The 23,688-nt window shown below is 53.1% G+C and overlaps 1 protein-coding gene across 2 annotated transcripts in view; it reads right to left on the bottom strand.

Moving 5' to 3' along the window:
• The window catches only part of PLD2 (phospholipase D2), a 63,088-nt gene that overhangs the window by 8,352 nt on the left and 31,048 nt on the right, over nt 1-23,688 (bottom strand). For both annotated transcript variants that reach the window (XM_067469635.1, XM_067469634.1), the window contains exons 11-21: nt 10,758-10,836; nt 9,736-9,846; nt 9,279-9,458; nt 8,781-8,913; nt 7,632-7,750; nt 6,796-6,909; nt 4,717-4,821; nt 4,342-4,430; nt 2,332-2,445; nt 1,431-1,480; nt 1,105-1,239 (exon numbers count right to left, since the gene is read on the bottom strand). In XM_067469635.1, the coding sequence (XP_067325736.1) occupies nt 1,105-1,239; nt 1,431-1,480; nt 2,332-2,445; nt 4,342-4,430; nt 4,717-4,821; nt 6,796-6,909; nt 7,632-7,750; nt 8,781-8,913; nt 9,279-9,458; nt 9,736-9,846; nt 10,758-10,836 (1,229 nt within the window). The remainder of the gene's footprint in view (nt 1-1,104; nt 1,240-1,430; nt 1,481-2,331; nt 2,446-4,341; nt 4,431-4,716; nt 4,822-6,795; nt 6,910-7,631; nt 7,751-8,780; nt 8,914-9,278; nt 9,459-9,735; nt 9,847-10,757; nt 10,837-23,688) is intronic.

Here is a 23,688-nt window from a genome sequence, read left to right as displayed (position 1 = left end):
TGGGTAAAGGCACCCATTATTTGGGCGGGGGGGGGGGTGTCCATGCCAAAAAGGGAGCCCCCGGTGGTGCAGTGGGTTCAAACGCTGAGCTGCTGAACTTGCTGACCAAAAGGTCGCAGGTGTGAATCCGGGGGGCAGTGTAAGCTTCCGCTGTCAGCCCCAGCTCCTGCCAACCTAGCAGTTCGAAAACATGCAAATGTGAGTAGATGAATAGGTACCGCTCTGGCAGGAAGGTAACGACACTCCTTGCAGTCATGCCCATGTGAGGGGGACAATGAGCCATATTAGGGGCTTCTGGGATGCTTCAGGAATATAGGCTGCATGCATATCATATTGGGCACATTGCAAGGTGCCTGGGGCAGTGCCGTACTTGGTCTCTTGTGATAAACAGGAGGATTGACCAAGGCACCCTTGCTCCATGAATGCTACTGCTTGACCACAAGGTACATGGTTGCCTGGAACAGGCTGACCACCAGAGAACATAGTTACCCCATAGTTCCTTGGAACAACAGGTAACCACAGGTACAAGGTTACTACATATTTACTGGTAGCTGACCACAGGGTTGACCACAAGTGTACAAGGTGCGTGTTATGTTACTGAAGGTGTGTTGTTCTGGGAAGAGGAGGAGTTTGGGGTGGTCCAATGCACATATGCCCAAATAGGGCTGAAAAGGGAAGTTACCACCATTCGAGGAATGTCTAAATAAGGCAAAGAGGGAAGTTGGACCACCGCCTTCCTGAGAGTATATAAACTCAATGGTCGACCCAGTCGGGGCGGCAGCTTGGTACCAGCATACTGCGTGTTATGCTGTCTGTCCGCCTTTCTGTTGCGCAATATGAAATAAACCTGTGTTTTGCTCTAACTCTTGGGACTCCTGCTTTGGATCCATAGTCAACTGGCAAGATCCCGGAGGATAAGATTGTAGGGACGGCGTGTTTCCCTTACACATGGCCACATGACCTTGGAGGTGTCTATGGACAACACCGGCTCTTCGGCTTAGAAATGGAGATGAGCACCAGAGTCCCGGAGTCGGACACGATTGATACTTAAGGTCAGGAGAAAACCTTTACCTTTACTGATGCCCAAGAGGAAAGTGGACTCACCGATGATGACCAGCCGGTCGTCCGCAATGAGCATCTTGCTGTGGATGTAGACCAGCTCCGTGATGATTCGTCCCCGCAGCTCTCCGTGGGTCCGCAGCCCGCAGAAGGAGAGGTAGTTCTTCCATTCTTCCCCCACTTTGGGCACAAAGAGGAAAGAGAAGAGGGTCTTCCTCTCCCACCTGGCAACCCCCTTCCAATGCGCGGAGAGGAGCCCGCAGTGGCACCTCTGGGCATGTGCAGAGTGCACCTCCACCTTGGAAATGCACCTTTCCTCCCTTGCGGGATTCAAAGTGCCTTATCGTAGAGGAAGAGGAAGGGGCACTTACTGACTGAGCTGAGTCGAGAAACGATGGAGGCCTCACCGCGGCAGATAGTCCTGCGCAAGAGAGGGACGAGGTAAAGGTGCGGGTGGTAAAACACTTACTGCCACCTAATCTGTGAGGGAAGCTTAGGAGCTATTTTATAAAGGGACTATTAATTATAGAAGGTCTTATTCATTTGATAGCGTAGCGTTTACTGTCCCTGGCTGACTTTACTTATGCAGGCTGTTCAACTTAGGAGAAACTGTATCAGGCAAGGCTTGAGGAAAACAGTAACAAGTTTATTTTAACAGGAGTATAACATGTTTAACTGTTTCTTCACAAGAGGCACAAATCTTGGTTGGTTACATCGGTACGGTTTCATGAGTAATCTCAGGCACAGACTTCAAGAGGTTTCACAGCAGACACAACAGGCTCAAACCCAGCCAAACCTTGATTCTTAACTCAGAATCAACAACCCCCTGTAGTTTTATCACTACCGGGTCCTTTTCTGTAACCACTTTGGTCATCAATTAATTCCCTGAATCTCCACCTAGAAATTCAGACTTCCCAGTAGCTCACCGGCTTACTGACACATTCCCTGAATCTCCACCCAGAGACTCAGTCTTCCCAGTAGCTCACCGGCTTACTGACTGACTTTTAAAACAGCTGCCCTGTGAAGAGGCAGTTGGCTCCGCCCCTGTTGCTATGGCAACTCAGCTAACGCCAAGCCACCATCTCCAACAAAACATAATCCCCCATACTTACCACCCCTAAATTACTGTTTAAATTACACATAACCAAAGGAATAAAATTTACACATCGTCACAGGGGTCACCTCCAAGTTTCCCCCTTATCCTTGCACCACTGCTTCATGCACAAGCGTGGACACACGTGCAAGGGCGAGCCGTCCCCTGGTCAGACTCACCGGTAGGTGAAGTGCAGAATGGCTTGGATGGAGTTGCCTCCGCCCTGAGCAATGTCCCCTTCGAAGCCGGGCAAAAGCGGGAGCAGCACAAAGACCCGGAAGGGCTTCTTCTCACTAGAAAAGGAGGAAGAGGAGGAGGAGGCATCGCACGAGGGCACGCTCGCACGCCTGCTCCCGGGCTCTCCATGGCACTATTGCCTAATGGGGTCTGTTTATTTATTTGTTTATCTATCATAAAGTGCATAAAGTAGTTAGTAGCCGACTGCATTAAATCACTACTGACGGAGAGATCATGAGTTCAAAGCCAGCCCAGATTGGAGTGAGCTCCTGACCATTAATAGTCTAGCTTGCTGTTGACCTATGCAGCCCGAAAGACAGTTGCATAACTGAGACTCTACTGAATATTCCTTGTTAAAAGCTTTGATAGGGTCAGGAAGTTTTTTTATTTCAAACAAAAACTGAATATGCATATGTTTGCATATGTTATGCATATGCATATGTTTCACACTGAATATGCATATGTTTGAATGGTTGTTAACTGTGGATTTTTAATCCTGTTTACATTCTGTTTTAAAGTTTGTATATTGTGTATTTTAAATTGCGTACTTATGCTTTTATGTTAAGCCACTTTGAGTCTCCTTTGAGGAAATAAAGCATTGTATAAATAATAATAATACTAATAGTATATAATATAATAATAATACAAATAATATATAATATAATAATAGAAAATAACAATAATATATTTTAAATTGCGTACTTATGCTTTTATGTTAAGCCACTTTGACTCTCCTTTGGAGAGATAAAGCAGGGTATAAATAATAATACAAATAATATATAATATATAATAATAATAATAATAATAATAATAATATATAATAATATATTTTAAATTGAATACTAATGCTTTTATGTTAATCCACTTTGAGTCTCCTTTGGGGAGATAAAGCAGGGTATAAATAATAATACAAATAATAATAATAATAATAATAATAATAATAGTATATAATAATACAAATAATATAGAAAATAATAATAATAATAATAATAATAATAATAATAATAAATATATTTTAAATTGCATACTTTTATGTTAATCCACTTTGAGTCTCCTTTGGCGAGATAAAGCAGGGTATAAATAATAATAATACAAATAATATATAATATAATAATAATTCTAAATAATAATATATTTTAAATTGCATACTAATGCTTTTATGTTAAGCCACTTTGAGTCTCCTTTGGGGGGTATTGATAAATAAATAAATAATATATCAAATAACAATAATAATAACAATATATTTTAAATTGTATAGTAATGCTTTTATGCCAATCGCTTTTGAGTCCCTTTATCTCTCCCAAAAGGGACTCAAAAGCGATTGGCATAAAAGCATTACTATACAATTGGGAGAGATAGAGTACAAATAAATATTATATACGTATATACACACACACATACATATATATATATATGTAATCATCATCATAATTTAATTGTATGCTTTTAGAAGAAAAAAAATCTGCACCATTATAGACCTTTAATGCCTGAAAGAAATAATAATAATAATAATAATAATAATAGATATGAAATCCAGCATATATATATATCTCATTTGCTGTGACATACTGTGTTTTTGTGTCAGTAAAATAATAATAATAATAATAATAATAGATACGAAATCCAGCATATATATATATATATATATATATATATATATATAATTTGCTGCAACATACTGTGTTTTTGTGCCAGTAAAATCATAATAAAATCATAATACTATTTCTTACCTGCCTCTCTCTGCAGCTTGAGGTGGGTTATAACACAATTTAAAAACACAAATATTGCAAAAATTCATCAAATAGCAATAATGTTTTGCTTCAGAGCATCTGAAAGCAGCATTGCAGATGAAGGCTGCTATTCTGTATATGTTTACTTGTGTGTAAGTCAACCTGGTGTATCAGTCAAGGGCAGGGTTGTGGGCCGAAATGCTTGGTCCCTGGACAACTGACCTGTGCGCCTGGAGCACGCGCTCCACAATGGCGTCGCCCACCGTGTTGAGCACCGAGCGCCCGTCCGCACAGGAGATGAAGAACTGGTTCTGCGGCAGGAGAAACATCAGGGTCAATGGGGGGAATGTAAATGGGGAAGGGGTGGATCTGCCAGGCATGCAGTGCAGAGGCATATAACTCAACTCATGCATGCATTCCACACTCTGCACTTCCTCAGAGGCACTTGGCACCTAATGCAGGAGTTCCAAATGTTGCATTCAGAAATTCCATGCACCTGAGATCCCCGTTGCCCACCCACGCCAATCCGTGACCTGTAGACCCCCCCCCCCCCAGCCTCCAATTAAGGGTCTCACCCCCCCCCCCCCGGACCCCCACCTCGATGTAGAGGTAATGGCGGCTGTTTCGGATGGCGCTCAGGTAGGCATTGTGGATGGAGCATTCGTGGAGGCCAGCCGACCAGCGGTCCACCGAGCGCAAGACCTGAAGGGAAAAGAGAGAGGGAGGGAAGAAGGAGGAAGGATAGAATGGAGGAAAGGAAGGGAAGGGAAGGGAAGGGAAGGGAAGGGAAGGGAAGGGAAGGGAAGGGAAGGGAAGGGAAGGGAAGGGAAGGGAAGGGAAGGAGGATAGAATGGAGGAAAGTAGGAAGGAAGGACGGGAGGAAAGGAGGGAGGGAGGAAAGAAGAGCAAGGAAGAGTGGAAATAAAGAGGAAGGAATTGAGGAAGGATGGAGAGAAGAAGGGAGGGAGGAGGGAGATAGAATGGGGGAAAGAAGGCAAAAAAGAAAAGGGAAGGAAGAAAGGGAGGGAGGGAGAAAAGAAGGAGGGAAGGAGTAAGGGAGGGAGGGAGAGAGAAAAGGGAGCAAGGAAGAGTGGAAAAGAGAGAGGAAGGAAAGAAGGAAGGATGGAGAGAAGAAGGTAGGAAGAAAAGGAAGGAGGGAGGTCAGAAGGAAGGATAGAATGGAGAAAGGAGGGAAGAATGAAGGACGGCAAGAAGGATGGGAGAAAAGGAGGGAGGGAGAAAAGAAGGAAGGAATTGAGGAAGGATGGAGAGAAGAACGGAGAAAGAAAGGGTTAGGAAGGAAGGATAGAATGGGGAAAAGAAGGCAGAAAAGAAGGAGGAAAGGGAGGAAAGAAGGTAGGGAAGGAAGGAGGAAGGAAGGCAAGAAGGATGGGAGAAAGGGAGGGAGGAAAGAAGGGAGCAAGGATGAGTGGAAAAGAAAAAGGAAGGAATTGAGGTCGGAAGGAAGGATAAAATGGGGAAAAGAAGGAAGGAAATAAGACAGAAAAGAAAGAAGGAAGAAAGGGAGGGAGGAAAGAAGGGAGCAAGGGAGTGGAAAAGAGGAAGGAAAGAAGGAAGAAAGAAAGAAAGGAATTGAAGAAGGAAGGAGAGAAGGGGGAGGCAAGAAGAAAGGAAGGAAGGGAGGGAGGAATTGAGGAAGGATGGAGAGAAAAGGGAGGGAGTAAGGGAAGGAGGAAGGTAGGTAGGAAGGATAGAATGGGGGAAAGGAGGAAGGAAAGAAGGCAGAAAAGAAAGAAGAGAAGGAAGAAAGGGAGAGGGAAGGAAAGAAAGAGAAAGGAAGAGTGGAAAAGAAAGAGGAAGGAAGGAATTGAGGAAGGATGGAGATAAGGGAGGAAGAAAGGGAAAGAGGTAGGGAGGAAGGAAGGATAGAATGGGGAAAGAAGAAAATTAAAAAGGCAGAAAACAGGGAGGGAGGGAGGAAGATAAGGAAGGAATTGAGGAAGGATGGAGAGAAAAAGGAAGAAAGGGAAGGAGGTAGGTAGGAAGGAAGGATAAAATGGGGAAAAGAAGAAAGGAAAGAAGGCAGAAAAGAAAGAAGGAAGAAAGGGAAGGAAGGAAAGAAGGGAGAAAGGAAGAGTGGAAAAGAGAGAGGAAGGAAAGAAGGAAACAATTGAAGAAGGATGGAGAGAAGAAGGGAAGGAGGAAGGTAGGAAGGAAGGATAGAATGGGGGAAGAAGGAAGGAAAGAAAGGGAAGGAGGGAAGAAAGAAAGGAGCAAGTAAGAGTGGAAAAGAGAGGAAGGAAGGAAGGAAGGAAGGAAGGAAGCAAGCAAAAGTGGAAAAGAGGAAGGAAGGAAGAAGGGAGGGAGAGAGGCAAGAAGAAAGGGAGGGAGGAAGAAGGAGAAAAGGGAAGGCAGGCAGGCAGTGAGAAGGAAGGAAAGAAGCAGGAGGAGAGGAAGGAGGGAGAAAACAAGAGAAGGAGGAAGGAAAAAGGGAAGGAGAAGGCACATTAGCCCGTTGGCTCACTGTCCCCAAGGCTTTGCTTCATACACAAAACCATTAAAAACAGAATCATTTCCAGGTAATGTCAATAAGGTGCAAATAAAGTCCTGACTCTGGTCTGATCTCCAAGACTCCGTGAGACCCTTCCCATGCCTTTTGTGGGGAAGGGTCTCCCCTCTTCCCTTCTCCCCTCTTCCCTTCTCCCCCTTCCTTACCTGGACGTTGACGCTCTGCGACCCTGGGGCCAGGTAGGGCAGGTGAGGGTCCACTTTGGGGGACTTGGGGAGCAGGTAGGGGTACTCCGCCCCCTTGTACTTGGACTTCATGGTCTGCGGGGGGCAAACAGGAGACAAGTGAGACCCCCACCACTTTAAAAAGTACCCCAAGATGATGCCAGTTTCTGCTGGGAACCCTTGAGGTCATCTAGCCCATCCCTGAGTCTCTGCTGAGCCTTAGCCGGGGATAAGTAAACAATAATAATAATAATAATAATAATAATAATAATAATAGAGACTGCAACGAGTTCCTGTTGGGAACCCTTGAGGTCATCTAGCCCATCCCTGAGTCTCTGCTGAGCCTTAGCCGGGGATAAGTAAACAATAATAATAATAATAATAATAGAGACTGCAACGAGTTCCTGTTGGGAACCCTTGAGGTCATCTAGCCCATCCCTGAGTCTCTGCTGAGCCTTAGCCAGGGATAAGTAAACAACAACAACAACAACAACAATAATAGATACATGGCTGCTTGTCTATTGAAACCCAGGCATGCAGTGCAGGTGCACACAACACATGCAGTCTTGCACTCTGCACTTCCTCAGAGGCTCTGCTGAGCCTTAGCCGGGGATAAGTAAACAATAATAACAACAACAATAATAGTAGTAGTAGTAATAATAATAATAATAATAATGATACATGGCTGCTTGTCCACTGAAACCCAGGCATGCAGTGCAGGTGTACACAACACATGCAGTCTTGCACTCTGCACTTCCTCAGAGGCCCTTGGCACCTCCAGCCTGAGCTCCATTCTCTCCAACGGCTACTGGGCGCACCTTGGTGAAGTTCCAGCGCTGGACGAAGTGCCTGGCCAGGTCTCGGGCGGGGGCTCCGTGGACGGCCACCCCCACGTCCCTCCAGGGCATCCGGGGAGTCTCACAGCGGTCAATGAAGTCTGGAGAGATGGACGGAGGGGACACAATGACCCAATTCTGGGGGCAAAGGGGTCACAGAGGTCGCCCCACAGAGGTCACCCACTTCCTGCCCACTTCTCTCTCCATTTCCTCCCTCTCTACTTCCTGCCTCTCATTCCTTTCTCTCCATTTCCTTTACATCCTCCCTCTTCTCCCATTTCCTCTCCACTTCCTCCACACTTCCCCTTTCTTCAATTCCTCCCCACTTTCTCTTTACTTCCCCTTCTCTACTTCTTGCCCACTTCCTTTCTCTCCTTTTCCTTTATTTCCTCCCTCTCCTCTCATTTCCTCTCCACTTCCTCCCCGCTTCCCCTTTCTTCAATCCCTCCCCACTTTCTCTTTACTTCCCCTTCTCTACTTCTTGCCCACTTCCTTTCTCTCCTTTTCCTTTATTTCCTCCCTCTCCTCTCATTTCCTCTCCACTTCCTCCCCACTTCCCCTTTCTTCAATTCCTCCCCACTTTCTCTTTACTTCCCTTTCTCTACTTCTTGCCCACTTCCTTTCTCTCCATTTCCTTTACATCCTCCCTCTCCTCCCATTTCCTCTCCACTTCCTCCCCACTTCCACTTTCTTCAATTCCTCCCCACTTTCTCTTTACTTCCCCTTCTCTACTTCTTGCCCACTTCCTTTTTCTCCTTTTCCTTTATTTCCTCCCTCTCCTCTCATTTCCTCTTCACTTCCCCTCCACTTTCTCCCTCCCCACTTCCTCCCTCTCTACTTCCTCCATATTTCCCCTCTCTTCACTTCCTCTCCACTTTATCTTTAGTTCCCCTTCTCTACTTCCTCCCCACCTTTTCTCTCTCCACTTCCTCCCTCTCTACTTCCTCCACACTTCCTCCCTGCCCACTTCCTCTTTACTTCCTGTCCACTTCCTCCCCACTTCCTCTCTCACCACTCCTTCCCTCCACTTCCTCCCCCCTTCCCCTGGACACCACTTCCTCCCTCCTTCTCCACTTCCTCCCCCCCCCGGACCCCACTTCCTGTTGACCCTCCCTTCCTCCAGCCACTGACCTTCGAAGGGCTTGTCCAGCTGCACCCAGTCCTTGGCAATGAGGTTGCTGTAGTCCTTGCCCAGCCAGAGCCGCTGGTTGGTCGACAGGTCCACGGGGGGCTCCTCCCCGCCACCGGAAGCCGGACCCCCACCCTGAAAGACAGAGACAGAGAGGAGAGGAGAGGAGGGGTATCACACGGTGTCACACGGTTTTTCTTCCTGGGTTACAATAAAGGGGTCTCCAATTATGCTTTATGATCAATACCCACAACAAGCCACATTTCCCAAAAGCCAATGTCCACTCCACTGGCCTCGCCAGCAACAGAACCTCTGAAGATGCCACAAGCCACACATGCAGGCGAAATGTCAGGAGAGAATGCTGCTGGAACATATTGGCCACACAGCCCCGAAAACAACCCAAAGGGCATGGAGATAATAATGATGATGATGAGGATGAGGATGATGATGATGATGATGATGATGATGATGATGATGATGATGATGAAAGGGGCACGCACCTTGGTCCCGAGGCAGTCGTGCCCGTCCAGGTCCGAGAGGCGGTACTCGTGGTTGTCCCACCGGCCGTAGGCCAAGTCCAGCCCCCCCAGGAAGGCCACGGCCTGGTCCACCACCACCAGCTTCTCGTGGTGTGCCCACAGGAAGACCACGGAGGAGACGTGGTCGGGGTGGCGCATGACCTGCGGGAGCAGAGAGAGAGAGAGAGAGGGCCCTTGAGCCAATGGGGCCAAAATACAGCAATAGCGTCCACTTATGCCGGACGGGACGGTCATGGCCATACCCGGGACCCCAACAGGGCGGGGCTGGGACCCTGCTTCGCTTCTCAGCCTCTCCTTTGCCTTCCTTGGGATTCTCCACTTCCTGCAAAGGCCCCCAAGTGGGGGGGGGGGAGGAAGAGGACGAGGAGGGGGCCCCATTTCCAGGCGGGGGGGAGGAGCATGAGTGTGTGGCCCCTACCTTGATGTTGGGGTGGAAGAGCATGAGGGCCCTCTTGCTGTATCCGCTGTTGATGCCAAGGGCCAGCTCCACCTCCTTGAAGAGCAGGACGCAGACGCGGACCCCCTCCTCCTGGACAGGGAAGGAAAAGAGAGGAGGAAGTGGGAAGGAAGTGGGGAGGGCTGAGGAAAGCAGGAAGGAAGTGGGGATGGAGGAAGTCCAGTGGGAAGAAGTAAAGAGGAAAAAGTGGGAAGTAGGGAGGAAGAAAGTGGGGAGGGAGGAAGTAGAGCGGGAGGAAGTAGAAAAGGAGGTGGGAGGAAAGTAGTGAGGAGGGAGGAAGTGGAGGGGAAGTAGGGAAGGAGGAATTAGGAAGGGGGGAATTGGGGAGAGTAATTGGAGGGAGGAAGTGGGGAGGAAATAGAGAGGAAGTGGGGAGGGAGGAAGTAGAAAAGGAGGAAGTGGGAAGAAAGTTGTGGGGAGGGAGGAAGTGGAGGGGAAGTGGGGAAGGAATTATTTGAAAGGGAGGAATTGGGGAGAGGAAGCGGAGAATGAGGGAGGGAGGAAGTGGGGAGGAAGTAGAGAGGAAGTGGGGAGGGAGAAAGTAGGAAAGGAGGAAGAGGGAGGAAAGTCATGGGGAGGGAAAATTTTGAAAGGGAGGAATTGGGGAGAGGAAGTGGGGAATGAGGGAGGAAGTGGGGAGGAAGTAGAGAGGAAGTAGAGAGGAAGTGGGGAGGGAGGAAGTAGGAAAGGAGGAAGTGGAGGGGAAGTGGGGAGGGAATTATTTGAAAGGGAGGAATTGGGGAGAGGAAGTGGAGAATGAGGGAGGGAGGAAGTGGGGAGGAAGTAGAGAGGAAGTGGGGAGGGAGGAAGTAGAAAAGGAGGAAGTGGGAGGAAAGTCATGGGGAGGGAAGAATTTGAAAGGAATTGGGGAGAGGGAAGGAGGAAGTGGGGAGGAAGTAGAGAGGAAGTGGGGAGGGGACACTGGGAAGGATGGACCCAGCAGCAGGAAAGGCCACCTCCCCCGCCCTTTCGAGGCCACTCACGGCTTTGCGCTTCAGGATGAGGTCCAGGCGCCACTCGTCTGACTGGGCCGGGCGCTTCAGGTAGATCTCAGGGCTCAGCCTGAAGGAAGGAAGGAAGGAAGGAAGGAAGGAAGGAAGGAAAAAAGGAGAGAAGGAGAAAAGAGAGGCACCTGAACCCAGGAGTCTGGCCAATTCCCCCTCCATTTGCTGCTGGGGCGCCCAGAGGTCATCCGGTCCATCCTAGAAGAGCTCCACTTATTATATAATTATATGTAAATATAATTATATAATAAAATTATTATTATATAATTATAATTATTGTGTGTATTTATGTACCACTTTTTATCTCCGTATAATAATTGCTGTTGTTGTTATTATTATTCTGTTGTTATTATTATTATTATTATTATTATTATTATGTAAATATAATAATATAATAAAATTATTATTATTATGTTATAATAATTATAATTACTGTGTTTATTTATGTCCCACTTTTTATCTCCGTATAATAATAATTGCTGTTGTTGTTGTTGTTATTATTATTATTATTATTAATATTATTATTCAGGACCTTCCATTTCCTTTTTTTTGGACTGCAGCTCCCAGCATCCCCTGCCAAATGCAACATCACCCAAATAGCATGCGCCCACTTAATTGTACCCCACAGCTTCATAACTGGGTCCCAATCAGGCGCATGAGTCCAGAGTCCCCTTGCGTAGAGAATGCCTGGGCTAGCCCTGGCTAAATGGGAGTAAGGGGCACTGTGGGGTCCCTGGAGGCCATCTATCCCACCCTCCCCACAGCTTCATAACTGGGTCCCAATCAGGCGCATGAGTCCAGAGTCCCCTTGCAAAGAGAATGCCTGGGCTAGCCCTGGCTAAATGGGAGTAAGGGGCACTGTGGGGTCCCTGGAGGCCATCTATCCCACCCTCCCCACAGCTTCATAACTGGGTCCCAATCAGGCGCATGAGTCCAGAGTCCCCTTGCAAAGAGAATGCCTGGACTAGCCCTGGCTAAATGGGAGTAAGGGGCACTGTGGGGTCCCTGGAGGCCATCTATCCCACCCTCCCCACAGCTTCATAACTGGGTCCCAATCAGGCGCATGAGTCCAGAGTCCCCTTGCAAAGAGAATGCCTGGGCTAGCCCTGGCTAAATGGGAGTAAGGGGCACTGTGGGGTCCCTGGAGGCCATCTATCCCACCCTCCCCACAGCTTCATAACTGGGTCCCAATCAGGCGCATGAGTCCAGAGTCCCCTTGCGTAGAGAATGCCTGGGCTAGCCCTGGCTAAATGGGAGTAAGGGGCACTGTGGGGTCCCTGGAGGCCATCTATCCCACCCTCCCCACAGCTTCATAACTGGGTCCCAATCAGGCGCATGAGTCCAGAGTCCCCTTGCAAAGAGAATGCCTGGGCTAGCCCTGGCTAAATGGGAGTAAGGGGCACTGTGGGGTCCCTGGAGGCCATCTATCCCACCCTCCCCACAGCTTCATAACTGGGTCCCAATCAGGCGCATGAGTCCAGAGTCCCCTTGCAAAGAGAATGCCTGGACTAGCCCTGGCTAAATGGGAGTAAGGGGCACTGTGGGGTCCCTGGAGGCCATCTATCCCACCCTCCCCACAGCTTCATAACTGGGTCCCAATCAGGCGCATGAGTCCAGAGTCCCCTTGCAAAGAGAATGCCTGGGCTAGCCCTGGCTAAATGGGAGTAAGGGGCACTGTGGGGTCCCTGGAGGCCATCTATCCCACCCTCCCCACAGCTTCATAACTGGGTCCCAATCAGGCGCATGAGTCCAGAGTCCCCTTGCGTAGAGAATGCCTGGGCTAGCCCTGGCTAAATGGGAGTAAGGGGCACTGTGGGGTCCCTGGAGGCCATCTATCCCACCCTCCCCACAGCTTCATAACTGGGTCCCAATCAGGCGCATGAGTCCAGAGTCCCCTTGCAAAGAGAATGCCTGGACTAGCCCTGGCTAAATGGGAGTAAGGGGCACTGTGGGGTCCCTGGAGGCCATCTATCCCACCCTCCCCACAGCTTCATAACTGGGTCCCAATCAGGCGCATGAGTCCAGAGTCCCCTTGCAAAGAGAATGCCTGGGCTAGCCCTGGCTAAATGGGAGTAAGGGGCACTGTGGGGTCCCTGGAGGCCATCTATCCCACCCTCCCCACAGCTTCATAACTGGGTCCCAATCAGGCGCATGAGTCCAGAGTCCCCTTGCAAAGAGAATGCCTGGACTAGCCCTGGCTAAATGGGAGTAAGGGGCACTGTGGGGTCCCTGGAGGCCATCTATCCCACCCTCCCCACTGCTTCATAACTGGGTCCCAATGAGGCGCATGAGTCCAGAGTCCCCTTGCAAAGAGAATGCCTGGACTAGCCCTGGCTAAATGGGAGGAAGGGGCACTGTGGGGTCCCTGGAGGCCATCTATCCCACCCTGCCCACTGCTTCATAACTGGGTCCCAATGAGGCGCATGAGTCCAGAGTCCCCTTGCAAAGAGAATGCCTGGGCTAGCCCTGGCTAAATGGGAGTAAGGGGCACTGTGGGGTCCCTGGAGGCCATCTATCCCACCCTCCCCACTGCTTCATAACTGGGTCCCAATGAGGCGCATGAGTCCAGAGTCCCCTTGCGTAGAGAATGCCTGGGCTAGCCCTGGCTAAATGGGAGTAAGGGGCACTGTGGGGTCCCTGGAGGCCATCTATCCCACCCTCCCCACAGCTTCATAACTGGGTCCCAATCAGGCGCATGAGTCCAGAGTCCCCTTGCAAAGAGAATGCCTGGGCTAGCCCTGGCTAAATGGGAGTAAGGGGCACTGTGGGGTCCCTGGAGGCCATCTATCCCACCCTCCCCACAGCTTCATAACTGGGTCCCAATCAGGCGCATGAGTCCAGAGTCCCCCTGCAAAGAGAATGCCTGGACTAGCCCTGGCTAAATGGGAGTAAGGGGCACTGTGGGGTCCCTGGAGGCCATCTATCCCACCCTCCCCACTGCTTCATAACTGGGTCCCAATGAGGCGCATGAGTCCAGAGTCCCCTTGCAAAGAGAATGCCTGGACTAGCCCTGGCTAAATGGGAGGAAGGGGCACTGTGGGGTCCCTGGAGGCCATCTATCCCACCCTGCCCACTGCTTCATAACTGGGTCCCAATGAGGCGCATGAGTCCAGAGTCCCCTTGCAAAGAGAATGCCTGGGCTAGCCCTGGCTAAATGGGAGTAAGGGGCACTGTGGGGTCCCTGGAGGCCATCTATCCCACCCTCCCCACTGCTTCATAACTGGGTCCCAATGAGGCGCATGAGTCCAGAGTCCCCTTGCAAAGAGAATGCCTGGACTAGCCCTGGCTAAATGGGAGTAAGGGGCACTGTGGGGTCCCTGGAGGCCATCTATCCCACCCTCCCCACTGCTTCATAACTGGGTCCCAATGAGGCGCATGAGTCCAGAGTCCCCTTGCAAAGAGAATGCCTGGACTAGCCCTGGCTAAATGGGAGTAAGGGGCACTGTGGGGTCCCTGGAGGCCATCTATCCCACCCTCCCCACTGCTTCATAACTGGGTCCCAATGAGGCGCATGAGTCCAGAGTCCCCTTGCAAAGAGAATGCCTGGGCTAGCCCTGGCTAAATGGGAGTAAGGGGCACTGTGGGGTCCCTGGAGGCCATCTATCCCACCCTCCCCACTGCTTCATAACTGGGTCCCAATGAGGCGCATGAGTCCAGAGTCCCCTTGCAAAGAGAATGCCTGGACTAGCCCTGGCTAAATGGGAGTAAGGGGCACTGTGGGGTCCCTGGAGGCCATCTATCCCACCCTCCCCACTGCTTCATAACTGGGTCCCAATGAGGCGCATGAGTCCAGAGTCCCCTTGCAAAGAGAATGCCTGGACTAGCCCTGGCTAAATGGGAGTAAGGGGCACTGTGGGGTCCCTGGAGGCCATCTATCCCACCCTCCCCACTGCTTCATAACTGGGTCCCAATGAGGCGCATGAGTCCAGAGTCCCCTTGCAAAGAGAATGCCTGGGCTAGCCCTGGCTAAATGGGAGTAAGGGGCACTGTGGGGTCCCTGGAGGCCATCTATCCCACCCTCCCCACTGCTTCATAACTGGGTCCCAATGAGGCGCATGAGTCCAGAGTCCCCTTGCAAAGAGAATGCCTGGACTAGCCCTGGCTAAATGGGAGTAAGGGGCACTGTGGGGTCCCTGGAGGCCATCTATCCCACCCTCCCCACTGCTTCATAACTGGGTCCCAATCAGGCGCATGAGTCCAGAGTCCCCTTGCAAAGAGAATGCCTGGGCTAGCCCTGGCTAAATGGGAGTAAGGGGCACTGTGGGGTCCCTGGAGGCCATCTATCCCACCCTCCCCACAGCTTCATAACTGGGTCCCAATGAGGCGCATGAGTCCAGAGTCCCCTTGCAAAGAGAATGCCTGGACTAGCCCTGGCTAAATGGGAGTAAGGGGCACTGTGGGGTCCCTGGAGGCCATCTATCCCACCCTCCCCACTGCTTCATAACTGGGTCCCAATCAGGCGCATGAGTCCAGAGTCCCCTTGCAAAGAGAATGCCTGGACTAGCCCTGGCTAAATGGGAGTAAGGGGCACTGTGGGGTCCCTGGAGGCCATCTATCCCACCCTCCCCACAGCTTCATAACTGGGTCCCAATCAGGCGCATGAGTCCAGAGTCCCCTTGCAAAGAGAATGCCTGGGCTAGCCCTGGCTAAATGGGAGTAAGGGGCACTGTGGGGTCCCTGGAGGCCATCTATCCCACCCTCCCCACAGCTTCATAACTGGGTCCCAATCAGGCGCATGAGTCCAGAGTCCCCTTGCAAAGAGAATGCCTGGACTAGCCCTGGCTAAATGGGAGTAAGGGGCACTGTGGGGTCCCTGGAGGCCATCTATCCCACCCTCCCCACTGCTTCATAACTGGGTCCCAATGAGGCGCATGAGTCCAGAGTCCCCTTGCAAAGAGAATGCCTGGGCTAGCCCTGGCTAAATGGGAGTAAGGGGCACTGTGGGGTCCCTGGAGGCCATCTATCCCACCCTCCCCACAGCTTCATAACTGGGTCCCAATGAGGCGCATGAGTCCAGAGTCCCCTTGCAAAGAGAATGCCTGGACTAGCCCTGGCTAAATGGGAGTAAGGGGCACTGTGGGGTCCCTGGAGGCCATCTATCCCACCCTCCCCACTGCTTCATAACTGGGTCCCAATGAGGCGCATGAGTCCAGAGTCCCCTTGCAAAGAGAATGCCTGGACTAGCCCTGGCTAAATGGGAGTAAGGGGCACTGTGGGGTCCCTGGAGGCCATCTATCCCACCCTCCCCACTGCTTCATAACTGGGTCCCAATGAGGCGCATGAGTCCAGAGTCCCCTTGCAAAGAGAATGCCTGGACTAGCCCTGGCTAAATGGGAGTAAGGGGCACTGTGGGGTCCCTGGAGGCCATCTATCCCACCCTCCCCACTGCTTCATAACTGGGTCCCAATGAGGCGCATGAGTCCAGAGTCCCCTTGCAAAGAGAATGCCTGGACTAGCCCTGGCTAAATGGGAGTAAGGGGCACTGTGGGGTCCCTGGAGGCCATCTATCCCACCCTCCCCACTGCTTCATAACTGGGTCCCAATGAGGCGCATGAGTCCAGAGTCCCCTTGCAAAGAGAATGCCTGGACTAGCCCTGGCTAAATGGGAGTAAGGGGCACTGTGGGGTCCCTGGAGGCCATCTATCCCACCCTCCCCACTGCTTCATAACTGGGTCCCAATGAGGCGCATGAGTCCAGAGTCCCCTTGCAAAGAGAATGCCTGGACTAGCCCTGGCTAAATGGGAGTAAGGGGCACTGTGGGGTCCCTGGAGGCCATCTATCCCACCCTCCCCACTGCTTCATAACTGGGTCCCAATGAGGCGCATGAGTCCAGAGTCCCCTTGCAAAGAGAATGCCTGGGCTAGCCCTGGCTAAATGGGAGTAAGGGGCACTGTGGGGTCCCTGGAGGCCATCTATCCCACCCTCCCCACTGCTTCATAACTGGGTCCCAATGAGGCGCATGAGTCCAGAGTCCCCTTGCAAAGAGAATGCCTGGACTAGCCCTGGCTAAATGGGAGTAAGGGGCACTGTGGGGTCCCTGGAGGCCATCTATCCCACCCTCCCCACTGCTTCATAACTGGGTCCCAATGAGGCGCATGAGTCCAGAGTCCCCTTGCAAAGAGAATGCCTGGACTAGCCCTGGCTAAATGGGAGTAAGGGGCACTGTGGGGTCCCTGGAGGCCATCTATCCCACCCTCCCCACTGCTTCATAACTGGGTCCCAATGAGGCGCATGAGTCCAGAGTCCCCTTGCAAAGAGAATGCCTGGACTAGCCCTGGCTAAATGGGAGGAAGGGGCACTGTGGGGTCCCTGGAGGCCATCTATCCCACCCTGCCCACTGCTTCATAACTGGGTCCCAATGAGGCGCATGAGTCCAGAGTCCCCTTGCAAAGAGAATGCCTGGACTAGCCCTGGCTAAATGGGAGTAAGGGGCACTGTGGGGTCCCTGGAGGCCATCTATCCCACCCTCCCCACTGCTTCATAACTGGGTCCCAATGAGGCGCATGAGTCCAGAGTCCCCTTGCAAAGAGAATGCCTGGACTAGCCCTGGCTAAATGGGAGTAAGGGGCACTGTGGGGTCCCTGGAGGCCATCTATCCCACCCTCCCCACTGCTTCATAACTGGGTCCCAATGAGGCGCATGAGTCCAGAGTCCCCTTGCAAAGAGAATGCCTGGACTAGCCCTGGCTAAATGGGAGTAAGGGGCACTGTGGGGTCCCTGGAGGCCATCTATCCCACCCTCCCCACTGCTTCATAACTGGGTCCCAATGAGGCGCATGAGTCCAGAGTCCCCTTGCAAAGAGAATGCCTGGGCTAGCCCTGGCTAAATGGGAGTAAGGGGCACTGTGGGGTCCCTGGAGGCCATCTATCCCACCCTCCCCACTGCTTCATAACTGGGTCCCAATGAGGCGCATGAGTCCAGAGCCCCCTTGCAAAGAGAATGCCTGGGTTAGCCCTGGCTAAATGGGAGTAAGGGGCACTGTGGGGTCCCTGGAGGCCATCTATCCCACCCTCCCCACTGCTTCATAACTGGGTCCCAGTCAGGCGCATGAGTCCAGAGCCCCCTTGCAAAGAGAATGCCTGGGTTAGCCCTGGCTAAATGGGAGTAAGGGGCACTGTGGGTTCCCTGGAGGCCATCTATCCCACCCTCCCCATTGCTTCATAACTGGGTCCCAGTCAGGCGCATGAGTCCAGAGCCCCCTTGCAAAGAGAATGCCTGGGTTAGCCCTGGCTAAATGGGAGTAAGGGGCACTGTGGGTTCCCTGGAGGCCATCTATCCCACCCTCCCCATTGCTTCATAACTGGGTCCCAGTCAGGCGCATGAGTCCAGAGCCCCCTTGCAAAGAGAATGCCTGGACTAGCCCTGGCTAAATGGGAGTAAGGGGCACTGTGGGGTCCCTGGAGGCCATCTATCCCACCCTCCCCACAGCTTCATAACTGGGTCCCAATCAGGCGCATGAGTCCAGAGTCCCCTTGCAAAGAGAATGCCTGGACTAGCCCTGGCTAAATGGGAGTAAGGGGCACTGTGGGTTCCCTGGAGGCCATCTATCCCACCCTCCCCATTGCTTCATAACTGGGTCCCAGTCAGGCGCATGAGTCCAGAGCCCCCTTGCAAAGAGAATGCCTGGGTTAGCCCTGGTTAAATGGGAGTAAGGGGCACTGTGGGGTCCCTGGAGGCCATCTATCCCACCCTCCCCACTGCTTCATAACTGGGTCCCAGTCAGGCGCATGAGTCCAGAGCCCCCTTGCAAAGAGAATGCCTGGGTTAGCCCTGGCTAAATGGGAGTAAGGGGCACTGTGGGGTCCCTGGAGGCCATCTATCCCACCCTCCCCACTGCTTCATAACTGGGTCCCAGTCAGGCGCATGAGTCCAGAGCCCCCTTGCAAAGAGAATGCCTGGGTTAGCCCTGGCTAAATGGGAGTAAGGGGCACTGTGGGGTCCCTGGAGGCCATCTATCCCACCCTCCCCACTGCTTCATAACTGGGTCCCAGTCAGGCGCATGAGTCCAGAGCCCCCTTGCAAAGAGAATGCCTGGGTTAGCCCTGGCTAAATGGGAGTAAGGGGCACTGTGGGTTCCCTGGAGGCCATCTATCCCACCCTCCCCATTGCTTCATAACTGGGTCCCAGTCAGGCGCATGAGTCCAGAGCCCCCTTGCAAAGAGAATGCCTGGGTTAGCCCTGGCTAAATGGGAGTAAGGGGCACTGTGGGTTCCCTGGAGGCCATCTATCCCACCCTCCCCATTGCTTCATAACTGGGTCCCAGTCAGGCGCATGAGTCCAGAACCCCCTTGCAAAGAGAATGCCTGGGTTAGCCCTGGCTAAATGGGAGTAAGGGGCACTGTGGGTTCCCTGGAGGCCATCTATCCCACCCTCCCCATTGCTTCATAACTGGGTCCCAGTCAGGGGCATGAGTCCAGAGCCCCCTTGCAAAGAGAATGCCTGGGTTAGCCCTGGCTAAATGGGAGTAAGGGGCACTGTGGGTTCCCTGGAGGCCATCTATCCCACCCTCCCCATTGCTTCATAACTGGGTCCCAGTCAGGCGCATGAGTCCAGAGCCCCCTTGCAAAGAGAATGCCTGGGTTAGCCCTCGCTAAATGGGAGTAAGGGGCACTGTGGGTTCCCTGGAGGCCATCTATCCCACCCTCCCCATTGCTTCATAACTGGGTCCCAGTCAGGCGCATGAGTCCAGAGCCCCCTTGCAAAGAGAATGCCTGGGTTAGCCCTGGCTAAATGGGAGTAAGGGGCACTGTGGGTTCCCTGGAGGCCATCTATCCCACCCTCCCCATTGCTTCATAACTGGGTCCCAGTCAGGCGCATGAGTCCAGAGCCCCCTTGCAAAGAGAATGCCTGGGCTAGCCCTGGCTAAATGGGAGTAAGGGGCACTGTGGGTTCCCTGGAGGCCATCTATCCCACCTTGCCCACTGCTTCATATCTGGGTCCCAGTCAGGCGCATGAGTCCAGAGCCCCCTTGCAAAGAGAATGCCTGGGCTAGCCCTGGATAAATGGGAGGAAGGGGCACTGTGGGGTCCCTGGAGGCCATCTATCCCACCCTCCCCACTGCTTCATATCTGGGTCCCAATCAGGCGCATGAGTCCAGAAGCCCCTTGCAAAGAGAATGCCTGGGCTAGCCCTGGATAAATGGGAGGAAGGGGCACTGTGGGGTCCCTGGAGGCCATCTATCCCACCCTGCCCACTGCTTCATAACTGGGTCCCAATCAGGCGCATGAGTCCAGAAGCCCCTTGCATAGAGAATGCCTGGGCTAGCCCTGGCTAAATGGGAGGAAGAGGCACTGTGGGGTCCCTGGAGGCCATCTATCCCACCCTGCCCACTGCTTCATAACTGGGTCCCAATCAGGCGCATGAGTCCAGAAGCCCCTTGCAAAGAGAATGCCTGGGCTAGCCCTGGATAAATGGGAGGAAGGGGCACTGTGGGGTCCCTGGAGGCCATCTATCCCACCCTCCCCACTGCTTCATATCTGGGTCCCAATCAGGCGCATGAGTCCAGAAGCCCCTTGCAAAGAGAATGCCTGGGCTAGCCCTGGATAAATGGGAGGAAGGGGCACTGTGGGGTCCCTGGAGGCCATCTATCCCACCCTCCCCACTGCTTCATATCTGGGTCCCAATCAGGCGCATGAGTCCAGAAGCCCCTTGCAAAGAGAATGCCTGGGCTAGCCCTGGATAAATGGGAGGAAGGGGCACTGTGGGGTCCCTGGAGGCCATCTATCCCACCCTGCCCACTGCTTCATAACTGGGTCCCAATCAGGCGCATGAGTCCAGAAGCCCCTTGCATAGAGAATGCCTGGGCTAGCCCTGGCTAAATGGGAGGAAGAGGCACTGTGGGGTCCCTGGAGGCCATCTATCCCACCCTGCCCACTGCTTCATAACTGGGTCCCAATCAGGCGCATGAGTCCAGAAGCCCCTTGCAAAGAGAATGCCTGGGCTAGCCCTGGATAAATGGGAGGAAGGGGCACTGTGGGGTCCCTGGAGGCCATCTATCCCACCCTCCCCACTGCTTCATATCTGGGTCCCAATCAGGCGCATGAGTCCAGAAGCCCCTTGCAAAGAGAATGCCTGGGCTAGCCCTGGATAAATGGGAGGAAGGGGCACTGTGGGGTCCCTGGAGGCCATCTATCCCACCCTGCCCACTGCTTCATAACTGGGTCCAATCAGGCGCATGAGTCCAGAAGCCCCTTGCATAGAGAATGCCTGGGCTAGCCCTGGCTAAATGGGAGGAAGAGGCACTGTGGGGTCCCTGGAGGCCATCTATCCCACCCTCCCCACTGCTTCATATCTGGGTCCCAATCAGGCGCATGAGTCCAGAAGCCCCTTGCAAAGAGAATGCCTAGGCTAGCCCTGGCTAAATGGGAGGAAGAGGCACTGTGGGGTCCCTGGAGGCCATCTATCCCACCCTCCCCACCGCTTCATAACTGGGTCCCAATCAGGCGCATGAGTCCAGAGTCCCCTTGCGTAGAGAATGCCTGGGCTAGCCCTGGCTAAATGGGAGTAAGGGGCACTGTGGGGTCCCTGGAGGCCATCTATCCCACCCTCCCCACCGCTTCATAACTGGGTCCCAATCAGGCGCATGAGTCCAGAGTCCCCTTGCGTAGAGAATGCCTGGGTTAACCCTGGCTAAATGGGAGGAATGGGCACTGTGGGGTCCCTGGAGGCCATCTATCCCACCCTCCCCACCGCTTCATAACTGGGTCCCAATCAGGCGCATGAGTCCAGAGTCCCCTTGCGTAGAGAATGCCTGGGCTAGCCCTGGCTAAATGGGAGGAAGGGGCACTGTGGGGTCCCTGGAGGCCATCTATCCCACCCTGCCCACTGCTTCATAACTGGGTCCCAATCAGGCGCATAAGTCCAGAGCCCCCTTGCATAGAGAATGCCTGGGCTAGCCCTGGCTAAATGGGAGTAAGGGGCACTGTGGGGTCCCTGGAGGCCCTCTATCCCACCCTGCCCACTGCTTCATAACTGGGTCCCAATCAGGCGCATGAGTCCAGAGTCCCCTTGCATAGAGAATGCCTGGGCTAGCCCTGGCTAAATGGAAGGAAGGGGCACTGTGGGGTCCCTGGAGGCCATCTATCCCACCCTCCCCACTGCTTCATAACTGGGTCCCAATCAGGCGCATGAGTCCAGAGCCCCCTTGTAAAGAGAATGCCTGGGCTAGCCCTGGCTAAATGGGAGGAAGGGGCACTGTGGGGTCCCTTGAGGCCATCTATCCCACCCTCCCCACTGCTTCATAACTGGGTCCCAATCAGGCGCATGAGTCCAGAGCCCCCTTGCAAAGAGAATGCCTGGGCTAGCCCTGGATAAATGGAAGGAAGGGGCACTGTGGGGTCCCTGGAGGCCATCTATCCCACCCTCCCCACCGCTTCATAACTGGGTCCCAATCAGGCGCATGAGTCCAGAGTCCCCTTGCGTAGAGAATGCCTGGGCTAGCCCTGGATAAATGGGAGTAAGGGGCACTGTGGGGTCCCTGGAGGCCATCTATCCCACCCTCCCCACCGCTTCATAACTGGGTCCCAATCAGGCGCATGAGTCCAGAGTCCCCTTGCGTAGAGAATGCCTGGGCTAGCCCTGGATAAATGGGAGTAAGGGGCACTGTGGGGTCCCTGGAGGCCATCTATCCCACCCTCCCCACCGCTTCATAACTGGGTCCCAATCAGGCGCATGAGTCCAGAGTCCCCTTGCGTAGAGAATGCCTGGGCTAGCCCTGGATAAATGGGAGGAAAGGGCACTGTGGGTTCCCTGGAGGCCATCTATCCCACCCTCCCCACTGCTTCATAACTGGGTCCCAATCAGGCGCATGAGTCCAGAGTCCCCTTGCGTAGAGAATGCCTGGGCTAGCCCTGGCTAAATGGGAGTAAGGGGCACTGTGGGGTCCCTGGAGGCCATCTATCCCACCCTCCCCACCCCTTCATAACTGGGTCCCAATCAGGCGCATGAGTCCAGAGTCCCCTTGCGTAGAGAATGCCTGGGCTAGCCCTGGATAAATGGGAGTAAGGGGCACTGTGGGGTCCCTGGAGGCCATCTATCCCACCCTCCCCACCGCTTCATAACTGGGTCCCAATCAGGCGCATGAGTCCAGAGTCCCCTTGCGTAGAGAATGCCTGGGCTAGCCCTGGATAAATGGGAGTAAGGGGCACTGTGGGGTCCCTGGAGGCCATCTATCCCACCCTCCCCACCGCTTCATAACTGGGTCCCAATCAGGCGCATGAGTCCAGAGTCCCCTTGCGTAGAGAATGCCTGGGCTAGCCCTGGATAAATGGGAGTAAGGGGCACTGTGGGGTCCCTGGAGGCCATCTATCCCACCCTCCCCACCGCTTCATAACTGGGTCCCAATCAGGCGCATGAGTCCAGAGTCCCCTTGCGTAGAGAATGCCTGGGCTAGCCCTGGCTAAATGGGAGTAAGGGGCACTGTGGGGTCCCTGGAGGCCATCTATCCCACCCTCCCCACCGCTTCATAACTGGGTCCCAATCAGGCGCATGAGTCCAGAGTCCCCTTGCGTAGAGAATGCCTGGGCTAGCCCTGGATAAATGGGAGGAAAGGGCACTGTGGGGCCCCTGGAGGCCATCTATCCCACCCTCCCCACCGCTTCATAACTGGGTCCCAATCAGGCGCATGAGTCCAGAGTCCCCTTGCGTAGAGAATGCCTGGGCTAGCCCTGGCTAAATGGAAGGAAAGGGCACTGTGGGGCCCCTGGAGGCCATCTATCCCACCCTCCCCACTGCTTCATAACTGGGTCCCAGTCAGGCGCATGAGTCCAGAGCCCCCTTGCATAGAGAATGCCTGGGCTAGCCCTGGCTAAATGGGAGGAAGGGGCACTGTGGGGTCCCTGGAGGCCATCTATCCCACCCTGCCCACCGCTTCATAACTGGGTCACAATGAGGCGCATGAGTCCAGAGGCCC

Source organism: Anolis sagrei, chromosome 6, assembly GCF_037176765.1.
Source record: "Anolis sagrei isolate rAnoSag1 chromosome 6, rAnoSag1.mat, whole genome shotgun sequence".
Taxonomy (NCBI): Eukaryota; Metazoa; Chordata; class Lepidosauria; order Squamata; family Dactyloidae; genus Anolis; species Anolis sagrei.
Note: the sequence above shows the minus strand (reverse complement) of the source record. Positions and strands in the feature narration are given on the sequence as shown.